The sequence below is a fragment of the Clarias gariepinus genome, chromosome 9, assembly GCF_024256425.1.
Source record: "Clarias gariepinus isolate MV-2021 ecotype Netherlands chromosome 9, CGAR_prim_01v2, whole genome shotgun sequence".
Lineage (NCBI taxonomy): Eukaryota > Metazoa > Chordata > Actinopteri > Siluriformes > Clariidae > Clarias > Clarias gariepinus.
In genome coordinates this window covers 35,219,409-35,245,838 of record NC_071108.1, presented here as the reverse complement: position 1 = coordinate 35,245,838, position 26,430 = coordinate 35,219,409, and the positions used below count along the sequence as shown (strand labels likewise).

The following is a 26,430-nucleotide window of genomic DNA, read 5'->3' as shown; positions in this document are numbered from 1 at the left end:
TTTTATTTGGAGGTCACAGAGTCTCCCAAGACCTGATATGGACAGAGAACTGAAGAGGATGAACTACTGAGCTCAGTGGGACATGAGTAAAGACACCTTATAGGAATAGATAAGAGAATCTTCTGATTCACTGTGTCAAATGCAGTCAAGTCCAGGAGGATGAGGACAGATGACAGAATCACATTAAGGTCATGGAGTGGCCTAGCCAGTCTTCAGACCTTAATCCAATAGAACATTTAAGGAGAGAGCCGAAACTTTGAGTTGCCAAGTGGCAGGCAAGAAATCGTAAAAAGTACAAGAAAATCTGTGAAGATCTGTTTCTCCAACACGTATTAAGTCATGTTTCACATGAGGATCAAATACTTATTTTCCTCATTGAAATGCGAATCAATGCATAACATTTGTATCATGTGCTTTTATGGATTTTTGGTTGATATTCTGCCTCCTGTACAATAAACCTAAGATAAAACTTATAAACCCGTCATTTCTTTGTACTGTAAGTGGGCAAAGTTAGAAAATCTGCAGGGGATCAAATACTTATTTCCTTATATAACTAAGCCCTACCAATTCACACCTTGAAACTGGAAGCTTGAAACTACTAATTAACTACTATCAATCTAAAGTAAATCTTCAATCACACTACAAAACAGCAAAGCTAAGTATAAAACAAGGCACACAGACTGATATATGCCAAGTGATGGTTATGGCTTACAACAAGTGAAAGCCCCAAAAATGTAAGAAAAAAATGAAACACAGAAACATTGGACTACTGAAAAGTGTAAACATGCACAACACTAAATATATGATCGGCTCTCCCTTTGCATGAATTACCGCAACAAGTGATACCATGGTCCTTAAACCAGGTATTAGTATAATAATATCATTTTTGGCAGTGTGGGCAGGAGCAAAGTCCGGCTGGAAAATAAAATCAGCGTCTCCATAAAGCTGGTCAGCAAAGGGCTGCATGAAGTGCTCTAAAACTTCCTGGTAGACGGCTGAGCTGACCATGGACTTGATGAAACAGTGGAACAACACCAGCAGATGACACAGCTCCAGCACTGCCTGTGCAAACTTCACACCGGACTGAAGATTTGCCGCCTCTCCCCATTCGTCCAGACACTGGGGCCTTGATTTCCAAATTGAATTCTGAATTTACTTTTATGGGAAAAAAAGGACTTCGGCCCACTAAGCAACAGTCAAGTCCTTCTTGTCTTTAGCCCAAGTAAGACGCATCTGACGTTGTCTCTGGTTCAAGAGTGGCTTGTTACTTGTGCACCTTTTTCCACCACATTTGTTCTTGTGTCTTACCCACCAGGGTCCCAGTGATCATCTCCTGGACACTTGTCAAGTCAGCGTTCTTCCCCATGATTGTGTAGCCTACTGAACCAGACTAAGAGACCGTTTAAAGGATCGGGAAACCTTTGCGGGTTACATGTGACACCATGAGGTTATTTTACCATTAGGAAATATTTTAGTTTTTTACAATATTTAAATTTTTTAAACTGTTAAGTTTTTAATCAAATGAAAAGAAATAAACACTTGAAACAGATCGGCCTTTGTGTAAGGAATCTATAAAAAAAATTGAGTTTCACATTTTTTTAATTGAATTACTGAAATAAATCAACTTTTTCGATGATATTCTAATTTATTAAGATGCACCTGTGCCTTGCAAAAGTATTCATACCCTTTTAGTTTGTTCACATTTTGTTATGATATTTTATTGTACTTATTTGACACTAATCATAACTAAAAATAGACAGATAAGGTGAGATATTGTGTTGTGTAACACAAACCAGAATGCAAGGCCAGGATTAGTGATAAGAGCTTCGGAGAAGGTTCATAAATACCACAAGCGCTCTAAGATCATCACACCTGGTATGATCGCGCTCGACCCTGCTGCAAGATGGGCCTTCGGGGAACGATTTCTGCACTTTTATTGCTTATTCCAAGCATTCTAGTGCAGGCAACAAACTCCAATGACACGTAAGCTCTCTCTCTCTCTCTCTCTCTCTCTCTCTCTATACTGTATATGTTATTGTATGTTATGTTATGTTATGTTATGTTATGTTATGTTATGTTATGTTATGGAGAAACTTGTTGTGCAGATGACATTTTTTACATTAAAAATTTACTTTAAAACTTACTAGCATGGTTTATAAGTCGAATAAATAACTCAATTAACTTAATGAATACATTGATTAATTAGTTAGTTAATTAAATGAAATAGTAAGTTGTATGTTCAAGATTTTCTTGATTTTTCAAATTATTTCTCATTATTTATTTTATAGTAAAAAATAAAAATAAAAAACATAACATACTGAGTGAAATGCTTTTGTCCAGACACTCAATAATGTCTCAAAATCCTTGCCTGAGGAAAATGTTTTTAACTGGAATGTAAGTATTTATTAATAATGACGTATAACTGAATACAAATAGGATAATTATAATTCTGGAGTGGTCGACAGACTTAACTAGGAGTTATAGTATAAACACTGTAGGAGTGAATATTGTGTGTGTGTGTGTGTGTGTGTGTGTGTGTGTGTGTGTGTGTGTGTGTGTGTGTGTGTGTGTGTGTGATCCTGTTGATCCTGGTAGGTTATTTGAAATTATAGCAATAGAATTGTAGTCACACAGTGTGTGTGTGTGTGTGTGTGTGTGTGTGTGTGTAAGAGAGAAAGTGACTACAGGTCTATTGCTATAATTGGTAAGAACCTTCCAGGATCATCAGTACGGAGTATTATCATATAGAAACCTAAATTAATTTGCTTTTGGTCTTTTTTTTTATTTGTCTCCTTCAGTTTTTACCTGTTGGCAGTGACATCCAAGACTGTAGGCGGCACTACAGAAACGTTTTGCGTCACGGTCATTCCCTCTGAATGTGTTTCTATAGAAGTCACCCTGGAGTACAACCAACACAACCGCCTCACTCTTCTGAAGGAAGATTTTATACAACAAGATTACCACCTGTGTGTCCCTTTCCAGGTCTGACTGATATATATTGCTTTAGAGTTATACCTATAATTTACATTATTAGTTTAAATTAATGTTACAGTTGATGATGGTGTGACATCACTGTGGTGGAGTGGTTAGCACTGTGGCGTCGCACATCCAGGGTGAAGGGTTCGAGTTTTCTTTCCATATTTGTACAGCTAAGTTTTCTTATATTTCTGTCTTCTATAGATATATTATCCTTATAACTGGAATAAAAAACTGGAGTTTAATAAAAATGCCCATATTTGGTGTGTGTGTGTCTGCGTGTGTGTGTGCTTGTGCCCTGCAATGGACTGTCTCCCCATCCAGGATGTACCCTGTCTTGTGCCCCTGCGATAGTCTCCAGGCCTCCTACAACCCTGTACAGAATAATCGCTATAGAGAATAGGTGTGTGAGATGATGATGATGATGATGATGATGATGATGATTAACCATTTTGTTTCTAACAGGTTCCTGTTGTAAGTGTTGACACAGTGGCATCCATACGTGTTTATATTAAGGGAATCAAAACAGTCCTGAACAAGACAACAGAGATCCTCATCACACCTCCAACAGAACTGAACATCATCGAGACAGACAAACCCGTCTACAAACCTGGACAAACAGGTAACGTCAGAATTTGCAACTTAATAAAAGTCACATATAGCAGTTATTTATAGGTGGTGTTATATTATATTATTAAGTTAGCATTGCCTTAATAAATTGAAGTGGAGATAATTTTGTTCAAATAACCCCAGCATGTATTCAACAGCCCTATATATCATTGCATATCATTCATGGTATCTACAGTGAACAAATTTTAGAAATGGCAATCTATGAAATCTTCTAAAAGTTCTAATAGATAGATAGAATAGTACTTTTTAATTGACATTTTTGCATGTTTCTAGCTTCTGTAGTCACAGGTATCCAAAACACTGTAGTACAGAAGTTTATTTGTCATGGTGAAACTCATGAGCACTTTGTAACACTTAAAGGCACATGATGCCACAGAGTCAGGTGACAAACACTCATCAATATTCTCTATTTGAGACAGTTCAGTACACTCACCAAAAAAGTCTGGGAAATTTAGCTTATGTCTTTTTTGTGTGTCGTGGTGACTTCACATCTGAAGTTAGCTAGCAGTTACGCTACAAGTTATTGAAGCGTGTTAAAAACAAGTCAGCCTTATAATAAAATAGTATTATTAATATATTTTCCCCTCCACAGTGATGTTCCGCATTGTTTCTCTGGACACCAACTTCCTCACCCACAATCAGATGGTTCGAAAGTTTTATTAGTTTTTCACCTAGAAAAAAATCTATCTATCTATCTATCTATCTATCTATCTATCTATCTATCTATCTATCTATCTATCTATCTATGTGTATGTACTGTATACTGTACATATGTGTGTTTAATTTGATTCAAATTTTTTTCTTTTCTTCTTTTTTCCATTTCAGTTCCTGACCATAGAAATCCAGGTATATGTCATATAATTCTCATTAACTGAGTTAATATATTTTGTATTTTTGACATTCTTACTCTTTAAAACACACTTTTAATTTAAACATCATCTCTTCTTACTTTTAGGTTCTAGGTAACTTCATACATTATTTGCTAATAATTTATTTCATAAAAAATGTGTTGAATTATTTGAATTTCAGGACCCAAACTCAAACCGCATCGGCCAGTGGATGAAAGTCACCACACACAGCGGTCTTCTGGATCTGTCGTATCCCATAAACTCTGAGGCCATGGAAGGATTTTATCTAATCACCGCCCGGGATGAGAAAAACAACCCTGTCACACGAACGTTTGAAGTCAAGGACTACGGTCAGGCGCAGTTTATCTTTATTATTCGTTTAAAAAAAAAACAAATATAGACAATCTTTCATTTCAGTGATAATATTATGATGATTAGTGTAAACAAATTATCCAAGTTATTTAGTGCCGTTATCTCTTTTATACCACAATGAAAACAATGTTTCATCATAATAAAAACAAATACTGTATATGATATGAATTTAGATAATAAAACCAAATGTTGAAAATATCTTTTACTGAAGAGAATAATGGTGAAATATTAAGTTATATTAAAAAATATAAAGCTTTGTTTAAAATAAATTATTAATTGCATTTATTCTTAAATAATTTTTTCTTTATTCATTTAAAATTAAGATTCAGATCTTGCAGCCCAGTGAAATTTTTTTTCACATATTCCAAGTAATAAGCTGGAGTCAGAGCACAGGGTCAGGCAGGATACAGTGGAGCACCTGGAGCAGACTGGGTTAAAGGGACTTGATCAAAGGATCCACAATGACAGTTTGATAGTGCGGACGAATTTACAAAATATAATTAAAATATATGTACTTTATACATATTACAATTCCTGATGATGTCATTTTAAATTTAAATGTATAATATTCAGCATTATGCTTTTTTTATTGTACTCTTTTTGCCAATGGTTGTGACTTCTACTGCATGGAATTGAAAATGCTTTTGAAAATACTTTTAACAAGAGCATTGTATGTAAACTACAGCCAAACAAAGCAGTTGTGTACAATAACTATGTGAATTCATTATAGTTTTTTGACTTCATATTATAATAATAACCCTAGCAATTACAGGCCTAAGGCTTTTCAAGGAAGAACATCCACAGCAATCTTTATTGTCTCCACCTGGTACCATTCACAGTCATCTCATGTGGCATTTTGGCTGCTCATTTAGGGCTGATGGTGATGACAACCAGAGGTAGGGCATCAGGATGTGTCAGGCAGGTCACAGTGAGCAGATCGCTGGTATCTCAGGAATATGAAAGTTTTAAGATATTATGTGATTTAAAAATATATATATTTATATATATATATATATATAACTATATATTTTATTTATAACTACTCCTAGTAAAAATTATTTCATCAAAATTAAGGAGAATGAAGTTAATGTATTTATTTATCACAAGTTAAGCTTCTGCTAATGATGAACAAGGATCATCCTGCACTTTGTAAAGGTTATTTAAGACAAATCCAACATCTGTGGGCTGTGGCTTTTTTTTCCATTTAAGAAAATAAAAAGGTGGCAAAACACTTTGTGAAAGGGAAGGTCAAGCAGACTGTAGTTTTCCTCCTAATTCACATCCATCGTTTCTAACAAGTGTCAAGAAGGTCAGATTGCCAGCTACCATAAATACCACAATGTTGTTCAACTATTTATTACAGTTCTGCCAAAATTTGAAGTGACAGTGACGTTTCCTTCAGTCATGACCATCCTGGAAACAAATGCCGTACTGAAAGTGTGTGCAAAGTAAGTTACATTAATAATGTCTTATTTGGTTGCTTCACCTTTTTTAATTGTTTTTTTTTTTAAACAATTTAATTGTGACATTAAAATAGTCAGTAATATCTGTACTGCAAATCTGACATCCATCATTATTGTGAAACTTTATTTGTTTTATGAATAACAGAATGTTTTTGGTTGTTTTTTTTTTTTTTTGCTTTACTTTACAACGTTTAGAAATTAGTATTATCAATATTAGTTTAGAGTTTGATCTCCTTCATCCACAGCTATACTTATGGAAAGCCGGTGAATGGGACGGTGACGGCCACCATCTGCCGTAACAGTTACAGGAATTGGTTTCTTCCGACAGGAGCTACACCACTACCAAACATTTGCAGGAGTTATAAAACAGAGGTTTGTCAATTTTACATTTAAACTAACAGAAACCATATATAAGTAAAATTACTGCACTATACTTTAAAGTCATACGATGATGATATTTTTAGTAACTTATTATTATTACTTAATTTGGATTGTATGAAATAACTTTTATTTGTGATTATTTTCGCTTCAGACTGACGCGTCGGGCTGTGGAGAGCGCGTCCTTAATCTGATGGACTTTGCCTTAACCGATTCACGCTATGAAAGTGTAATCACAGCTCAATGTGAGGTGGAGGAACATGGAACAGGTTAGAGATTATTTCAATGTCATTCCTGCTCAGTTTTTCGCACTGTCGCCTTGCAACTCTGTCCATATGGGTTTCAGCTTTTTTAAAAAGCAGGAGTCATGAGGACGCTCATGTAGAATAACAAAACTTTATAGCTATTGTTGCCAATCATTAAGTGTTGTTTATAACCTTCATGACAAAAAAATAAAAAGTTGCAATTGTACTTTATAAATTACTTGTTTTTTAACGTGGTGTGTGAATTGATTTTATCACAAGATTTTATTTATTTATTTTTTTCATTTTCACCATGATTGTAGTTTTAGCTTTGCGCTAACGCTGTGTTTATCCTGTAGGTGTGATTCTGACTGGTTCGGCCAGATCTTCTATAACAACTAATATCATCACACTTTCATTTGCGGATTCACCAACAACGTTTCGGCTCGGAATGACTTACGAAGGAAAAGTAAATCATTTGTTGTTCTTTAATATAAATGAATATAAATACAATATTGTGTTGATAAAAACTAGAGAGTTTTACAGCCTTAATGAGAACACAGTGTCACTACCAGGTTAGTCACTGTTTAAATAACTACTGTATTATGATGCGCAATATGCTAACTAGCCAGAATCAAGTAAGCTAGTTCGGTAAAGAACATTAAATCTTTACTTAATATAGTTGTAACTTTAAAGCAGCATGTTGTGTTCAGATCATTCCCTTCTTTCCATGGCAGCTTAATGGTTTTGAATGTTTTGGTTTCTGATATCGTCCTTTGGTGTCCCTGTCCTGTCTTTCTTCATTAGATTCAAGCGACCGATCCAAAGTCGAATCCTATTAAAAGCAAAGTAGTGATTCTGACTGTAAGTTACAGTACTAATATAAAAACAGTCCAGAAGCTGATTACAAATACTAATGGGATCGCAGAGTTCACCCTCAGCACAGAATCCTGGGGTTCGAATACAATCAGTTTACAGGTGGGTAGAGTCTTTATTGTTGTTGTTGTTGTTGTTGTTGTTGTTTTTCCTTCAGTATGTTTTGTTCATGTGAAAAATGAAAATTAAACTTATTTTCATTTTTTTACTTTCTTTTCTGTTTTCTGTCACATAGGCTCAGTATGAAACGACTGACACACCAGCAACAGGTGGGACAAATCAGCTCAAACCCTACTACCCCACTGCATCCCTCTCCCTCCAGCCTTTCTACTCCAAGAGCCAGAGTTTTATTAAGTTGAACAGCAGCTCGAAGGCTTTCAGCTGCAAACAAAATGGCGTCATCGGGGCTCAGTACATGATACACAACAGCGCACTCAGACCGAACCAGAATACCTTATCCTTCTTCTACATGGTGTGTTTTGCTTCCTCTATATCATTCTAACATTTAATTATAATCAAGAACAATTGCAGGACGAAAAGTATTTTTAGTGCACTCACTAACATTAAGTGATGTTTACAGAAGTAAAACTGAAAATACTCCATGCATCATGTGCTCTTATTCTACCCATATAGAAGGTCTTGCTGCAAGTTTCAAACATCATGAAAGTTTTTTTTAATTTATTTTATATAGTGCATTTCAATTTATGCAGCTTGATTTTTCTGTCTCTAGGTGATAAATAAAGGACAATTGGTTCAACGAGGGCAAATCATAGAAAACCTCGACCACGGAACAGGTTCATTAACATCATGCCATGCAGGACATCACCACAACTTATTAAACCAAAGTGCTAGTAAACTTTATATTAGCTGTGTAGCAGATATTCTCATTGGATTCTGTTTGTTATTTTGGCAGTGCACAAGGGCAATCTGGTGGTGACTCTTCAGAAGATGCAAAAAGTGACGCCAGTTGCTCAGGTGGTCCTGTACACAGTCCTTCCAAATGGCGAGGCAGTGGCAGACAGCAAGAACTTCCCCATTGAGCTGTGTTTGGCTAACGAGGTCAGAAATTAACATTAAAGAGGCCTATGTCTATGTTTAAGTTGAAATATCTAGGTTTAACATCCAATAAAATGTCTCTTCTGAAATAGATACATAGATAATACTTATATCTTTTGTATAGACAGGTTGGCAAACTCAGATGCATTCCAGTATGACCAGAGTTATAACATGGTTACCTTCCTGATTACAAATACATGATTGATATGGAATGATAGTAAAAAGAAAAGAAAATCTGTAAAAAACAAAAACAAAAAAAGATCTTAGACACAGAGATGGCCACCAAAATACCACAGGTTTCTGGCAGTGCAGGAAGGGCATCTCAGCATCAGGGGAGCAGGAAGTAGAAAAATCAGTAAGAGTGAGGAGAGGAGGACATTAAAGAGGATGAAGAGTGGAAAGGCAAATGATCCCGATGACATACTTGTAGAGGTATGGAAGTGCTTAGGGGAGGTGGCAGTAGAGTTGCTGACTGTTTAACAAGATCTTGAAAAGTGAGAGGATCCCAGAGGAATGGAGGAGAAGGGTATTGGTGCCAATCTCTGGAGATGTACAGCGATGTGGCAACTACAGGAAGCAAAGGTAAAAGGTGCAGGACTTTAAGTACTTTGGGTCAACGGCCCAGAGCAACGGCCCAGTGTTTGGACAGGAGGTAAAGAGGTGTGTGCAGGCCAATTGGAACAGGTGAAGAAAAGTGTCAGCTGTGTTATGTGATAAAAGAGTATCAGTGAGAATGAAAGGAAAGGTGTACAGGACAGTGGTGTGACCAGCGATGCTCTACGGCTTAGAGACAGTAGCACTGAAGAAAAGACAGGAGGCAGAGTTGAAGGTAGCAGAGCTGAAGATATTGAGGTTCTCTTTAGGGGTGAAAAGAATGGATAGGGTCAAGAATGAACCCATCAGAGAGGAAACCCATGTTAGATGTTTTGGTGATAAAGTCAGAGAGGCCAGATTGAGGTGGTTTGGACATGTTCAGAGGAGAGATTGTAAATATATCGGTAGAAGGATGCTGAGGTTGGAACTGCCAGGCAGGAGGTCTAGAGGAAGACCAAAGAGGAGATTTATGGATGCAGTGAGAAAGGACATGAAGTTAGTTGGTGTAAGAGAAGAGGATGGAGTTAGATGGAGGCAGATGACAGCCGAAAGACCCAAGAAGTTCATTGTGGTTTAAATTGCGAATGGTCTTGTGGGAGTGATCAGCAAAGTTGGGTTTCGATCACTTCCATAGGTTTCTGTCAAGCCTAAATGATTTATCTTGAAGTTGTTGACAGATCATCCTGTTGAATATCAGACCCAACCTTCACTATGAAGTCAATAAAAGTCATGTATTGTACCTTGATGACACATACACATAACCTGTTCTAAATGATGAAAAATTGCATTAGTTTACTTATAAAAAAAAAACAACACTTTTTCACTAACTCACTCACTCATCATCTATACCGCTTTATCCTGTATTCAGGGTCGTGGGGGCCTGGAGCCAATCCCAGTACACTTAGGGCACAAGGCTGGGTACACCCTTAACAGGGTGCCAATCCATCGCGGGGCATAAACACTTTTTCATTCATTTATTTTAAAGTATTTATTTATTTACATTTTGTCATGGTCTTTCAGGTCTCTCTCAAGTTTTCATCTTCTCCTGAGCTCCCTGGTGGTCAAACGTCACTGACCCTGAAAGCTGCTCCAGGTTCGCTGTGTTCAGTGAAGGCGATCGATCAGAGTCTACTGCTGCTGCAACCAGAGAAGGAGCTCAACATCCAATCTGTGGGTTCAAACTATAGTTCAGTAATACAGCTTATATTGAATGTGTAGTAATAGAACATTCAAGAAAACTTAAACTCTATAGGTTATGAGAATTCTGGCTTATAAATGATTGGTTAGATTTTCAATAGACATGAAATTTGAGCTAGTCCTAGAGCACAAAGGCGGGACTTAAACACAGTATGGCTTTAGCACAATTAAGCATATAGATACTGTATGTGTGTTCCTACTGTGTGTGTGTTTGTGTGTGCATGCATGTGTGTGGTTTACAAATATCCACATACAATATAATAGCAGATATCTGCAAGTTAAAGTGTTAAACAAAGCCTAACGGTTATATTGAAATGAGTGTTCCTTCTGATTCCACCTGTTTTCATTTACGTGTTAGTGATCAATCAAAGAGATCACAATTCCAGGTCTTATCAGGAATGATGTCACACCTTCTTGTTCCAGGTGTTCAACATGCTGCCTTTCCAGACGTTATCAGGATATCCGTACAACATCAATGATGAGCACGTGAACACATGCGGGCCGAGCCCACTCATCAAGAATATCGCATTGATTCGTTTACCTCCGAACCCTGGAAAGGTGGATGTGTACAACATGTTTAAAGTAAGACTCCATTCTTTTTTAAACGTACATGTTGAGTGTAGGATTGTTAGGATCATAATATGGATTCTGGGTTCTGATTGTTTAAAAGAAGGGTGTTCATTAATGTTCTAACATAACAACTCTGACAGTCGTGCAGCTGCAACTTGTAGTCATATTAATGAAATACTGATACTAATATAATGTCATAATAATAATTATTAATGTTAATAATAATACATTAACTTTTTTATAGTAACAGCTCAACAACTTGAGGTTCATTCTTTAAGACATTTTACAGTCGTAAAAAAAAAATTGTAATCATTTGCAAATTGCTGAGCAATAAACCAATAAATGAAACACCTTTTAGCAGTGTGTTGATTTTGTAGACAATTCAAAATGCTCTTTATCCATTTCCTGTAAATCACATTTTTTTAATGGTCAAATATAAAACTTGTGGGTTTTTTTTACTCATGAAATATGTCCTGTTTTTATCCTTAGGGTGTTGGAATTAAAATCCTCACCAACGCAGACGTAAATAAACCTTCAAACTGCGTGCCCGGCATCCTGTCCATGAGTGCTAATAGAGTTTCCAAAGGTACTGTAGATGTTTAAAGCTGTTTTAACTGTAGATGCTTTTATAGGTGATTTTTGCCTATAGGTGATTTCCTAGTTTGGAGTCTTTGCTTTGGTAAAAAAAAAAAAAAATCTTCCTCTGATTGTTCATCTTGATAAAGACATGCCTACGTCTTGAAGTGTGATCTTGTACATAACCTTAAAAGATCTAGAGTTTTCATTATTTACTTTAATCCACCATACTGTATACTGTGTTAGACAGCTAAATAACACCGACTTTATCAATGCACAATATTTATGGACATGACTAGATATCCTATTTTTTATCCAAGATGTACAACCTGTTGCCATGGCTGCACCTCTTGCCCCCATCAATGACGCATCAGCTGCCCCAACTTCAAGTTCAAACCAACCGGTCGTTACTGTCCGCACATATTTCCCAGAGACATGGATCTGGGATCTTGTTCCAGTCAGGTGTGTATATTATCATTTATTTTATTTCCTTTAGTCTGTGTTTTTGATTCAGCACTATTTCTCCTACAGTGACTCTGGAGTGACGGCCATTAATAAAACAGTCCCGGACTCCATCACTACGTGGCATGCTGGAGCGTTTTGCACGTCACCTATCGGGTTCGGAGTCGCCCCGAGCGCTGAGCTCACCGCCTTCCAGCCGTTCTTCGTGAGCCTCACCATGCCGAGCTCCGTCATCCGGGGGGAAGTGTTCACGCTTAAGGCCACCATCTTCAACTACCTCCAGAGCTGTATGATGGTGAGATGTAACTTTATTCATGATCTCAGATTAATAAACTGTACGATTTTTATTTTTACGCCAGTCACTCTTTGTCTCTTATGTTGAAGTCAAACATTTTTTAAAAAGTCGTATGTCCCTGAATGACGATGGAACACCTGATCCTTGGATAATCGATGGATAACTTGTTGCGGAAGAGACGCATCTGTCTGTATGGACTGTATGAACACATTCATTCACCAACACCACATTCATTTGCACATTACAGGAACTTGGCTGGGAGTCGTTGCCCCGTCCCCCGTACAGTCCGGACCTTGACTCGAACACCCCTCGTGCATTGGGCTGCGGCAGTTATACAACCTTTTTTTTTAATCTTTGACATCCTTTAGACTTATTTTATGGATCCAAGTGTTCAAGTCCACAGTTTATTTACTTGTTTCAAATTATGACCGTTCCCATATTCTGTAAAAGCCCTTTTAGTTATCTCAAAGAAATATCTTAGTAACAAGTTTGACCTTTTTACTGCATGCTAACAAATATCCTGCACAGCCTATTGTCTTTAATGACTAATCATACATCACTATTGTTTTTCCAACGACCAATCATTGATCAATATTCTGTCCAGCACATTAGTCTTTAGCAATTCAATCGTTATGTAAAATGTTTTGCTAAATAGATAATCGTGAGGTTTTTATTATTTCGTATATTTAACATACTGTACTATGAGCTCCTCTTGTGACCTGTGAGTGAATTTAAAGCAAGAATGATTTACGATTCCCTAAATAGTGTCAGTGTCGTGTCTAGTCACGCAACTTTTCCTTAAATAATGATCAACTGATGGAAAAAAAAGGTTGGCAGAAAGCTGATGGACTGAATATTCTGTTTGTTAAAGGTGAAGGTGACTTTGGCTCAGTCAAAGCAGTTCTCAGTGCAAGTGTGTGTAGGCTGCAGTTATACACAATATCTGTGCGCCGATGAGAGCTGGACCTTCTCCTGGACCTTCACAGCACTGGTTCTGGGTATGTCAATCTTAAAGCTAACTCGAACTGTACCGTCTTTCTCTATAACTTTCACACCTATGTTTAAAAATGAATAAATAAATAAAATAATTAAAGGAAAATGTCTGAGACCGTCTGTATTGAGCTGATAAAGGAGACTGTAATAGCGTAAATAAGCACTATGGAGTGATGCTCAGATGCTTAACATATCAAACCTTAAAACACCAGCACAAGTACACATCAGGTTTTCTACACATCTGAAAAGTTTCCTCTTACAGGTCGTCTTATCAACAAAGCATTGCCACCTACAGAACAGATCATTTTTGCTTTTCACAACATTCGCCTTAGTGAGGAAGTGAATTGGGCCAGCCGTAAAATATTTCAAACTTTTAAATAAAATATAAATATTTATATTTAATAAATATAATATAATATAATATAATATAATATAATATAATATAATATAATATAATATAATATAATATAATATTTATATTAATAAAATATTTCAAACTTTTTCTCTGAATTCTAACTTTAATCTCGGAAAAACTATCCTTTTTTTTTTTTTTTTTTTTTTTTTTTACTGTTATGATGTTTTATCAAACTTGTCCATTGCTGCCATTTTAAAATCGCAAATCAAGGTCAGTGAAGTCCTCACCTGTCTAAGGTATTAATTAAATATATATATATATATATATATATATATATATATATATATATATATATATATACAGGTCCTTCTCAAAAAATTAGCATATTGTGATAAAGTTAATTATTTTCTGTAATGTAGTGATAAACATTAGACTTTCATATATTTCAGATTCATTACACACAACTGAAGTAGTTCAAGCCCTTTTATTGTTTTAATATTGATGATTTTGGCATACAGCTCATGAAAACCCAAAATTCCTATCTCAAAAAATTAGCATATTTCATCCGACCAATAAAAGAAAAGTGTTTTCAATACAAAAAAAGTCAACCTTTAAATAATTATGTTCAGTTATGCACTCAATACTTGGTCTGGAATCCTTTTGCAGAAATGACTGCTTCAATGGGGCGTGGCATGGAGGCAATCAGCCTGTGGCACTGCTGAGGTCTTATGGAGGCCCAGGATGCTTCGATAGCGGCCTTAAGATCATCCAGAGTGTTGGGTCTTGTGTCTCTCAACTTTCTCTTCACAATATCCCACAGATTCTCTATGGGGTTCAGGTCAGGAGAGTTGGCAGGCCAATTGAGCACAGTAATACCATGGTCACTAAACCATTTACCAGTGGTTTTGGCACTGTGAGCAGGAGCCAGGTCATGCTGAAAAATGAAATCTTCATCTCCATAAAGCTTTTCAGCAGATGGAAGCATGAAGTGCTCCAAAATCTCCTGATAGCTAGCTGCATTGACCCTGCCCTTGATAAAACACAGTGGACCAACACCTGCAGCTTACATGGCACCCCAGACCATCACTGACTGTGGGTACTTGACACTGGACTTCAGGCATTTTGGCATTTCCCTCTCCCCAGTCTTCCTCCAGACTCTGGCACCTTGATTTCCGAATGACATGCAAAATTTGCTTTCATCCGAAAAAAGTACTTTGGACCACTGAGCAACAGTCCAGTGCTGCTTCTCTGTAGCCCAGGTCAGGCGCTTCTGCCGCTGTTTCTGGATCAAAAGTGGCTTGACCTGGGGAATGCGGCACCTGTAGCCCATTTCCTGCACACGCCTGTACACGGTGGCTCTGGATGTTTCTACTCCAGACTCAGTCCACTGCCTCAGTCCTTCTCCACAATCTTCCTCAGGGTCCGGTCACCTCTTCTCGTTGTGCAGCGTTTTCTGCCACACTTTTTCCTTCCCACAGACTTCTCACTGAGGTGCCTTGATACAGCACTCTGGGAACAGCCTATTCGTTCAGAAATTTCTCGTTAGGCAGTCTTACCCATGATTGCGGTTTTGAGTAATGAACCTGGCTGGGAGTTTTTAAAAGCCTCAGGAATCTTTTGCAGGTGTTTAGAGTTAATTAGTTGATTCAGATGATTAGGTTAATAGCTCGTTTAGAGAACCTTTTCATGATATGCTAATTTTTTGAGATAGGAATTTTGGGTTTTCATGAGCTGTATGCCAAAATCATCAATATTAAAATAATTAAAAGGCTTGAACTACTTCAGTTGTGTGTAATGAATCTAAAATATATGAAAGTCTAATGTTTATCAGTACATTACAAAAAAATAATGAACTTTATCACAATATGCTAATTTTTTGAGAAGGACCTATATATATATATATATATATATATATATAATTACTGTACTGTAAAAAGTTTAAGAAACCCTGTTTTTGTACAAATTTTCATATTTCTACTTTTTTTTCTATTTTAGAACCTTGTTATCTACTCACTCACTCTCACACATCTTCTATAGCGCCGCTTTATCCTGCATTCAGGGTCGCAGACTTTGTTATTTAGTCAGTACAAAAAAAATCATGTAAAAGAAAATACATGTATACCAGAAAAGAAAGTACAATATTATATAACGGAGCACTTGCTTTATAGCATTTATTTGCATATGCCTAAGACTTTTGCACAGTAATACATACTGTAGTACAGTGTGTGTGTGTGTGTGTGTGTGTGTGTGTGTGTGTGTGTGTGTGTGTGTGTGTGTGTGTGTTATAGGTAAGGTAAGCATCAATGTGACAGCGGAGGCTGTGCAGTCTACGAGTCTGTGTAGCAAGAGTCCAGTTACAGTCCCAGAGAAAGGACGCATTGACACGATCATTAACACACTCCTAGTCAAGGTACAGTAGGTACATTATTACTTACTTATAACAACAGTTATCAAGACATTAGATTCTTTCAAATAATTATAAAAGTGTAAATCGAATGGATATGGAAAAAATTAATGTAATTATTCTGTTTTTTTTTCTATAATGTTTGGATATGAAGATTTTGGATGAAGTCCAATTTAATTCATGTAGCCATTAGACCAGACTAATAACAACAAGAACTCAATAAATACTGATAACCTTATCTTCCACTTATCCTCACTTATTACTTAAGCCACTGAAAATCCCAGCTGTAAATATAAACAAGCTTCAGCCGTCTTATTGATGCTATAATTGTGATTATAATTGTTTTTTGTATTTTTTATCTCCTCTTTTCAGCCTGAAGGAAAGAAAGTGTATACAACCTTCAACATGCTTCTCTGCCCACAAGGTCAGACTCACACACACACACACACACACACACACACACACTCCTTATTCTTTCACCTTGTTTATACACACCGTATACATTGGAAAGTGAAAAAGTGTGGAAAGTGATTTGGTATAAAAATTAAAAAAATAACTCACAGTGTTTTTAACAGTTGATTATCATCAATACATAGAATTTGTCCTTCAAGAGAACTTTAGAGGAAGGTGGATCTCTTGGAACAGGTTTAAAGCCTTTGCCAGAGCAGAGATCACTAACTCCAGTCTCAGATGATGTTAGAGATCATTAATAACTGAATGTGGACTTTAGGGACCCGGTGGTGGTTCTGTACAGTTGTGGTTCTCTGTCTCTGTTAGATGGTACAGCGGAGGAGAAGATCTCACTAACCCTGCCTGCGGTATACGTGGAAGGTTCAGCTACGGCCTCGGTCTCTGTGCTGGGTGAGTCCTAGAACTCTTCTGATTTTAACACTTCTGCCTCTCAGGCTGTTACATAAACAATAAATTTTAAAATAATATCTGCAGGCACTTTGCAGCCTGTCGCAGTAAAACATTCGTTCCCTCTTCTTTAATTTAATCTACATTGTTTAATTATAATTATGAAGAAATGATGGCTGGATAAAGACATTTGCAAAGTATTGCATAAGGCGTCATGATAAATATTATAAATGATTATATTTAAACTTTAAAGTGAAGACAAAAAATGTCTTGCTACCATTTTGTACATGTCCTTATTTAAGTTATGCCTGTTTATGGGACACTGACCAAATATTATCATGTTACTGTATGATTATCAAGTAAATAAAATCAGACCTAATGAGAAATGCTAAGGCTACGCTAACGTCGTCTCTCTGCAGGAGATCTGATGGGCCGCGCCCTACAGAACCTGGCGAGTCTCCTGGCCATGCCGTACGGTTGTGGGGAGCAGAACATGCTGAACTTCGCCCCTAACATCTTCATCATGAAGTACCTGCAGAGCACCAACCAGCTCACACCGGCCGTCAGGAGCACGGCCAATAACTACCTCGTGAACGGTAAGAAGTGTTTACAGGACAGATCTTTACCTTTCTGTAGAATCAAAAACTACAGAACGAATACAACACGTGGAAACCAATCTCTTTTTTAAAATACCTCTCTCTAGAAGTTGATGAACAACTAAACGAGGATAAAACAAGCTGCTGTGTGTGTTTTGTTTCCTGCTCAGGGTATCAGAGAGAGCTGAACTACAAGCACACTGATGGATCTTACAGTGCGTTTGGGATGAGCGATCCTTCAGGAAACACATGGTGAGCTTTAGAGGAAACTGACAACTAAAGAAATGGTGACGATGACTTAAATGATGACTCTCTTTTCATACATGTATTGAAACACTTACTGTATACATTCAGTAAGAAATTAAGAAAAGAGTAAGTAATACACAAACAAAGCAGGTCTTCGGGACTAGAACCCCATCAGGAACATTATGACTGGCATTACATTTCCTTCACTTAAACAGAAGTAAACAGAGACTTGATAAGCCATTCTGCCTTTATTAGAAGAATAAGATTCAATTATTTGTCACATGTACTTTACAGCACAGTGAAATGTCTTCTTCGCATATCCCAATTAGGAAACTGATGTCAGAGCGCAGGGTCAGCCAGCTTACAGCGCCCCTAGAGCAGATAGGGTTAAGGGCCTTGCTCAAGGACTCAACAGTGGCAACTTGGCGATGCTGGGGCTCGAACCCCCAACCTTCCAATCTGTAGGCCAGGGGTAGCTCAGTGGTTAAGGCATTGGACTACGGTTCAGAAGATCCCAGGTTCTAACCCCGCAACCACCAAGTTGCCACTGTTGGGCCCTTGAGCAAGGGCCTCAACTGCTCAGATGTGTAATGAGATAAAAATGTAAGTCGCTCTGGATAAGAGTGTCTGCTAAATGTAACCCAGTAACCCACAGCCTTAACCGACTGAGCCACCACTGCCCCGTTAGCACTTTCAGCACTTTGGTTCCCTTGGCTCCAGTCATTAAGTAAGAAATTTGGGAATAATATTTGATGAACTCTGATTAAACAGTTTCTTTCTTTACTCAGAGTACTTTCTAAGGTAAAGCATTTTTACTCTCATTTTCAAATGTTGAAAAAGACTAAACATTTATGCATTTATCAGCTCCAGACAGAGGCGAGCCAAGTGCACAAATCCTGTACATGAGTAAGAGTAGAGAGTTCCTGGGACAAATATTACTCAAGCAAGAGTAGAAGACCTGCATTTACATGTGAACTTAAAAACGTAAAAGTACAGAAGTACTCACCTTCACATTTAATTAATTATCGAAAGTACATTGCTTGTATTAACTCACAGACAGCAATCTGAATATATATATATATATATGTTCTTATATAATATAAGAACAGAATTCTTGTGATACTGCCATGCTATTTGGAATTGCTTTGTGTGTGTGTGTGTGTGTGTGTGTGTGTGTGTTCTGTGTTCTCAGGCTGACGGCGTTCGTGATGAAGTCTTTTGGAAATGCGAGACCGTTCATCTTTATTGATGGGGCGGTTTTGGATCAGGCGAAGGCGTGGCTCGGTCGACAGCAGCAGGCGGACGGCTGCTTCGCCTCAGTGGGAAAACTCATCCATACCAACATGCAGGTCAGAGAGAGCAATCTGAGTCTAATACCATAATACACACACCTAAAGGGAATATACAGTATATACATACAGAATGGTGTGATGAAATTGAGTTGCAACTGCAACTTTAAAGTTGTTATTTTTACATCACTACAATGTGGCAACAATTTCAGATTGTTACATCTTAAAGTGTTTGAAACACTTACGCTATCATCTCTCTCTCTCTCTCTCTCTCTCTCTCTGTCAGGGAGGAGTGAATGATGCGGTGACTCTATCAGCATACGTAACCGCTGCAATGATGGAGCTCGACTACACGGTTACAGTGAGTCGTCTGTTTCACTTATGAAATGACCTCGTGTACTTAATCATTAAATGCTGGATTATTACAGATGTTACAACAAACAGAAGAAACACAACAGTGACAAACACACATCGCAGAAACTGTGGAATAAAGCAGTGATTCATTTAAAATGAGTTATTATAGTATTTAACAATTGCTTTTAATTTGGATTGAAATTTTTATTTTACAAAAATTTAAATTTGCTTGCTAAAGTGATAAACATTAATAAGTTTAAAACAGCTGTAGTAGATCAGGGAGGGTAAAAAAATGACCAACCAACACCATATACTTGAATTTTTATCACAAATGGTGTGAATTAAAGTTTACTTTTTTGTTACATACACGTTCTTTATTTGTTCACCTTGATTTGTTCCTTATTTAGGGATCACAGGATATATTATATTTGTTAATCGACTGTTTTTACGACAGGATCCCGTGGTGAACAAGAGTCTTACGTGCCTGAGGAACGCGTGCCCTAAGGTGTCCTCCACCTACACCAAGGCTCTCCTCTTCTACACCTTCACCCTCGCTAGAGATCAGGGGATGAGAAGCTCACTCATGACAGATCTGGGCTCACAAGCCATAATTTCAGGTTTGATGTCCCGAATTTCTTTCTTTTTTTTTTTAAGAAAAACTGTCACCACACACTTCTAAAGTTTAAAGGTGAACGTGTAGCCCAAACAAACACCAGGTTTGAGTAAGTCGGGATATATTTTTGATTAAGCTATGTTCAGGTTTAATTAGAGATGATTTATGATTTATGTTAACCAAGGATCTGTAAAATTGTTGAAGATTTTTATTACTGTAAGAACTGTTTTAGAATTAAACAAATCTCAGTCTAAAACATTAAGTCTTCTGTAAATATCACTCACATTTACGCCTTATTAACCAGAAATTTCATTACAAGTCCCTTTTTGACTCGCACTGTAATGTAAGGGACAGTGTTGGACAGGGTGAGTACCTGAATTACTTTTTGATGTAACGAGTAATCTAACGCGTGAGGTCGCCATTTAAGTACTGAGTTATTGAGTTCTTTTTTCAAAGATGTAATCCATTATTTAGACAATTTATGTAATCCGTGAGCCAGACAGCAGTCATTCTCAATCCGTTAGTGTGTGTGTGTGAAAGTGATCCTACAAGCCCCGCCCCCAATAACCCGCCCCCTCTGTTATTCCTGCTGTTATAGGAAGGTGAGATGGGGGTATTAGTAGGTGAGATGGTAGTATTAGTAGGTGAGAGGGGTATTAGTAGGTGAGATGGGGGTATTAGTAGGTGAGATGGGGTATTAGTAGGAGAGATAGGGGTATTAGTAGGAGAGATGGGGATATTAGTAGGTGAGATGGGGGTATTAGTAGGTGAGATGGGGTATTCGTAGGAGAGATGGGGTATTAGTAGGTGAGATGGGGGTATTAGTAGGTGAGATGGGGTATTAGTAGGTGAGATAGGGGTATTAGTAGTTGAGATAGGGGTATTAGTAGTTGAGATGGGGGTATTAGTGGGTGAGATGGTGATATTAGTGGGTGAGATGGTGATTTTAGTGGGTGAGATGGTGGTATTAGTAGGTGAGATGGGGTATTAGTAGGTGAGATGGGGGTATTAGTAGGTGAGATAGGGGTATTAGTAGGTGAGATGGGGGTATTAGTAGGTGAGATGGGGGTATTAGTAGGTGAGATGGGGGTATTAGTAGGTGAGATGGGGTATTCGTAGGAGAGATGGGGGTATTAGTAGGTGAGATGGGGGTATTAGTAGGTGAGATAGGGGTATTAGTAGGTGAGATGGTAGTATTAGTGGGTGAGAGGGGTATTAGTAGGTGAGATGGGGGTATTAGTAGGTGAGTTGGGGTATTAGTAGGAGAGATGGGGGTATTAGTAGGTGAGATGGGGTATTAGTAGGTGAGATGGGGTATTCGTAGGAGAGATGGGGGTATTAGTAGGTGAGATGGGGGTATTAGTAGGTGAGATGGGGGTATTAGTAGGTGAGATAGGGGTATTAGTAGGTGAGATGGGGGTATTAGTAGGTGAGATAAGGGTATTAGTAGGTGAGATGGGGTATTCGTAGGAGAGATGGGGTATTAGTAGGTGAGATGGGGGTATTAGTAGGTGAGATGGGGGTATTAGTAGGTGAGATAGGGGTATTAGTAGGTGAGATAGGGGTATTAGTAGGTGAGATGGGGGTATTAGTAGGTGAGATGGGGGTATTAGTTGGTGAGATGGGGGTATTAGTAGGTGAGATGGGGGTATTAGTAGTTAACAGATTATGGGCCAAACTTCACTGAGTGATGATGGTAGAATAATTATAAAGGTCTTGACTAAAACAACATGCATGAGGAATCACAATGGAGTTTTAATTTTCTGCGATGGAAAAGTACTCGAACTAGTTACTTTTATCAGAAAGTAACGCTGTAATGTAACTGATTACTTTTAAAGGCAGTAATTTTGTAATGTAATTAGTTACTTTAAAAAGTAATGTCCACCAACACTGATAAGGGATGTGTGAGTGATTGCTTTTCTGGAATGTTGTTATTTGTGATTTTTTTTTAATTTAGAATGCTGGTGTCTAAATGAAAACGGTTTGGGTATTTGTGTACGATATATTTATTGGTTATGTACATATTTAGGAATTTTGGTGTGAGTGCTTTGATTGAAATGAGAGTAAATGTTAGGGATTGTTGGTGTATAATGTGGGTTTTTGGTGCTCAATGGAGAGATGTGGGTCATGACCCAAGTACGTGTCTAATATCTCCATCAGCGGATGGACGGCACTGGAGCAATGCAAATGATAAGTCAGTGAAGAACTCCTTGGGGGTGGAGATAACCTCGTATGTGCTCCTGGGTCTGATGTCTGGACCAGTGATTGCTTGGTTCGATGTGGGTTACAGCGCCAGCATCGTCCACTGGCTTTCTCGGCAGCAGAACTCCTTTGGGGGCTTCGAATCTACACAGGTACAAACATCTAAACATTATCAACCTCACAGTTTTTAACCATTATACCATGTTTAATAACAATTTTAAATGGACAAACCAGTTTATCTTTGAAGTTACAAGACAATAACATGGACAGATTTTGTTTAGACAGAAATATAACTTCTTAAGCACTTAGGACAGAAATACGTGAGACATGTTGTGTGTCACTGCCAGATTTGTTAGATCCCAAAAAGCAATATTTAATGGCGTTTAATAGTGAAGTAATTTAAAGTAATATATACAGTGTGCAAGGTTAGATAGTGCATTTTTTTTGTTTAAACTGTCAAACGGCTGGTCTGAACACTGCACATGAAAGGGGTTAATATGTTCGTATCATCCTCTCGTCCATCCTCTAGGACACCGTGGTGGCTCTCCAGGCTCTGGCGAAATACAGTCTGGCCACCTACAGTCCACAAGGAGCCTTAACTGTCACTGTAACGTCACCGTCAGGGCTGAAGAACACGTTTAACATCACTCAGAGTAACAGACTGCTGTATCAGGAGGCTCAGCTGCAGGAGGTTCCTGGAAATTACAGCGTCAATGCCAAAGGACAAGGCTGTGTGTACGTGCAGGTACTGTAGGAGTATCACACTTTACTTACTTTAGTTTTTTTATTTAATTAAGCAGGTTCTCAGAGATGCAGCCTCTGAATGAATAAGTTGTGGTAATATTGCATTTTTTTTTTCTTCTAGTTTTCTCTGCAGTACAACATCCCTCCTCCACCCGACCAATCTTTATTCACCATCTCAGCCTCAGCTTCTGGAAACTGCAAGGTCCAAAATCCATCCCTGTTACTGACCGTTACAGTCACGTGAGTCCTACTACAACTGATCTCTGTTAGTACATGTAATTAAAACCAAGCAACAATAAAACAATTACACAATGTCCCTTAAATAATAAAGAAATATAGTTGTTTGAGACAAATCACATTAGTGCTATCCACGGGTGGTATGAAGAGTACTTTCCAGGTGTGAATTCTGGGAGCTTGAGTGCCGCTGTTATTCTGCCATGGATCAAGGTTTTTGACTCTGTAGATGCAGTAAAACTACTCATAGAACTAAATTTTTTCCAAAATGTTACTTAAATAAATGTAACGGAGTAAATGTAACTTGTTACTACTCACCTCTGCCATTAAGTGAGAATAATATTAAATTGTTTTTTTTTTGTTTTTTTTTATAACTTATGTTAATTGCAGGTATAACGGCCAACGCTCTGAGACCAACATGGTGATCATTGACATCAAGCCTCTTTCTGGATTCAGCCTGAAGAAGACGTCTGTACATCTCATGAACAGCACTACCAATGTAACGTAGACCTTTTAAAGCATGATCAAACTATTAATATACACTGATTCAGAACAGAGTATGTCTTAATGTTATTCTAATGCTTTTTATTCCAGTCTAATGGAGCTGTGAAACGTGTGGATCAAAGAGATGGGGACACATTCATCTATCTGGATGGAGTAAGACCACACACACACACATACACACACACATACACACTTTCACTACTTAAACAACACAAATAAAACACTGGCTTTGACTAAAACGTCTTTAACCATCAATATCAAGTAACTTCATTTTTATATTCAAACAAGAAAATAGTAAGCATGTTATATGGCTTGGCTTTGCATTAATCTAAAGGAAAAGCTTGTCATCTTCCTAAGAGTCTCTGATTTTAAACAATTACCGAACATATGGAGTATCATCTTTTAATGTGGTTCAAAATTTTAGAACTAAACAATTTCCTGATCTGACTTTGAGTCTCGCAGGGTAACATCACGCCACACACAAATGTTGGTGGATGGAGCGTTCTCTACTGTTGAGTAGTTGTTGAGCAGCTTTTTGTTGAGTGAATTTTGGTAAACCAAAACTACAGTAAATTACTAATTTAAAATTTGCATTAATATTATTTTATGATATATTTTCTGCAGACTTTCTATTTTGGCCGCTTGTCCAGTTCTTTAGGCTGCATTTCTAGCATCACATTGGCCAACCAGTGCTCTTGAACTTCTCTGTACTCAATTTTCTAATTTAACTTCCATTTTTTTCCCCTCGAAATTGAAAAGACAAATAAAACACAACTTGTAATTTTACAAACAACCCACCAAGCATGAACACATCTGTGAGAAAAATGTAAAATTACAGCTTTACTCTACCGCTGTAATTAAAACCGCTGGCATGGGTTTATTTGTATACAGAGAACAGAAATTATTTCATTTATGTCTCTGTCTGTCATAGCTGACACGTGGGGAGAAGAAGGTGTACACCATGACCATCGTGCAGGACATTGTAGTGAACAACCTGAAACCAGCTGTTGTGACGGTGTACGACTACTACGAGACCAGTACGTGTTTATCTTCTCTTTTTTATTAACCCGTAAAAGCTCTACATTCCACCTGACAAGGAAAATAAAACTTATTGTGCTCTATAAGAACTGAAGCCTGTTTTTTTTTCTTCTTCTCCTTCTTCTACAGATGAGAAAGCTGTAACAGTGTACACCTCTCCATGTGTGGCTCAGTGAGAGTCTCGAGAGACGTTTTCTTCTCCAGATGACTATTTCATGGGAATTCTCCACTAAAGTTCAGCAACTTTTATTAATCAAAATATTTCTGGTTTAAAATAGTGGACTATTTCTCTCTAACATTCTGCATAATCTACTGCATAAATCATTTACAGATTAAATGTCACTTTACAAGAATATACAAGTTGTATGAGGAGATCAGACAGATCACCATAATAATTGTGTTTTGATGAACTTGGAAGATGACAACCTTAATGAAAATCTAAACTAACCATGATGTATTTGTAATTACTGATCACACATGAGTGTAGAATGTTTTTACAAGTCAAACCTGGTTCCTCTTATTCCTCTCTCTCTCTCTCTCTCTCTCTCTCTCTCTCTCTCTCTCTGTTTGAAGATTGATCTAAACCTGTTGATGAAGATAGGTTTAAATGCAGATACACATTAAATGCCATATGCTGCGATCTGACCAGAATAAAAGAAAAATCTCATTAAAAGTGGCAATAAAATTTTTATTTGTACTGATCATTAGTCTTGTCTTTGTTTTTTGTTTTTTTTCGTGCTCCTGTACAACTGTTAATGAATTACAATCACTTATAATTTAAAAGGCAAGTGCACAGCACAGCTCATTTGTGTTTGTTAACTCTATAGAAGGCAATAGTTTCACAGGAGGTAAAAAGTTGAAAAGGTACAAGTACATCATGCACAGAAAGTTTTTTCTTTCTATTTAAAGCCAATTGACTATACGATTACACACACACACACACACACACATATATATACTTTGATAGAATAAAACATAAAACATGCTTTGTCATTTTTGTAGAGAAGAAAAATACCAAAATTGAAAACACAAATATAACAATATAACACAATATAACAGAACAATTTCTTATGAAAAATATATATTTTTGCTTTACATACATATATCATAAAGTGTGTATATATATATATATATATATGTACAAAGGTTTGGTCAAAAATTTGAACAAAAACTGTGAATTTGTTTCTTGTATTCTTGCATTTTTTAAATACTTTTTTATTTTCAATTATGAAATAATACATATGAAATTAAGTCATTAAGTAACAGCAACAATGACAGTCAGTTGTTATGTTAAAAGTTTATTTCGAGTTACCAGCCTCAGAAATCACTAATCAACAAACAGCACTTCAGATCACAAAGCATAAGCATTTCAGAGGTTCATAACTTCTCAGTTCAGAGGAGATTATTGCATGTTTTGGATGCAATCAGTATTGTTTCACAGTGTAGAAAGAAATAAAAAAATCAG

At 37.2% G+C, this 26,430-nt stretch overlaps 1 protein-coding gene across 1 annotated transcript; it reads left to right on the top strand.

Annotated features, from left to right (window-relative positions):
• The first annotated feature begins 1,903 nt into the window (after positions 1-1,903).
• LOC128530264 (alpha-2-macroglobulin-like protein 1) lies at positions 1,904-25,635 on the top strand. The gene is made up of 35 exons (XM_053504096.1): positions 1,904-1,983; positions 2,799-2,982; positions 3,442-3,598; positions 4,199-4,251; positions 4,432-4,452; positions 4,636-4,804; positions 6,190-6,274; positions 6,535-6,661; positions 6,822-6,936; positions 7,269-7,378; positions 7,717-7,887; positions 8,021-8,257; positions 8,516-8,579; positions 8,699-8,844; positions 10,456-10,605; positions 11,056-11,214; positions 11,692-11,788; positions 12,099-12,240; positions 12,310-12,535; positions 13,407-13,533; positions 16,172-16,293; positions 16,660-16,711; positions 17,065-17,148; positions 17,565-17,741; positions 17,912-17,993; positions 19,180-19,336; positions 19,563-19,637; positions 20,085-20,247; positions 22,404-22,597; positions 22,975-23,190; positions 23,311-23,429; positions 23,814-23,922; positions 24,018-24,080; positions 24,859-24,964; positions 25,095-25,635. Exons 1-35 carry the CDS (start codon positions 1,904-1,906, stop codon positions 25,139-25,141), a joined length of 4,386 nt encoding a protein of 1,461 aa, XP_053360071.1. The 3' UTR covers positions 25,142-25,635.
• Positions 25,636-26,430: the final 795 nt, after the last annotated feature.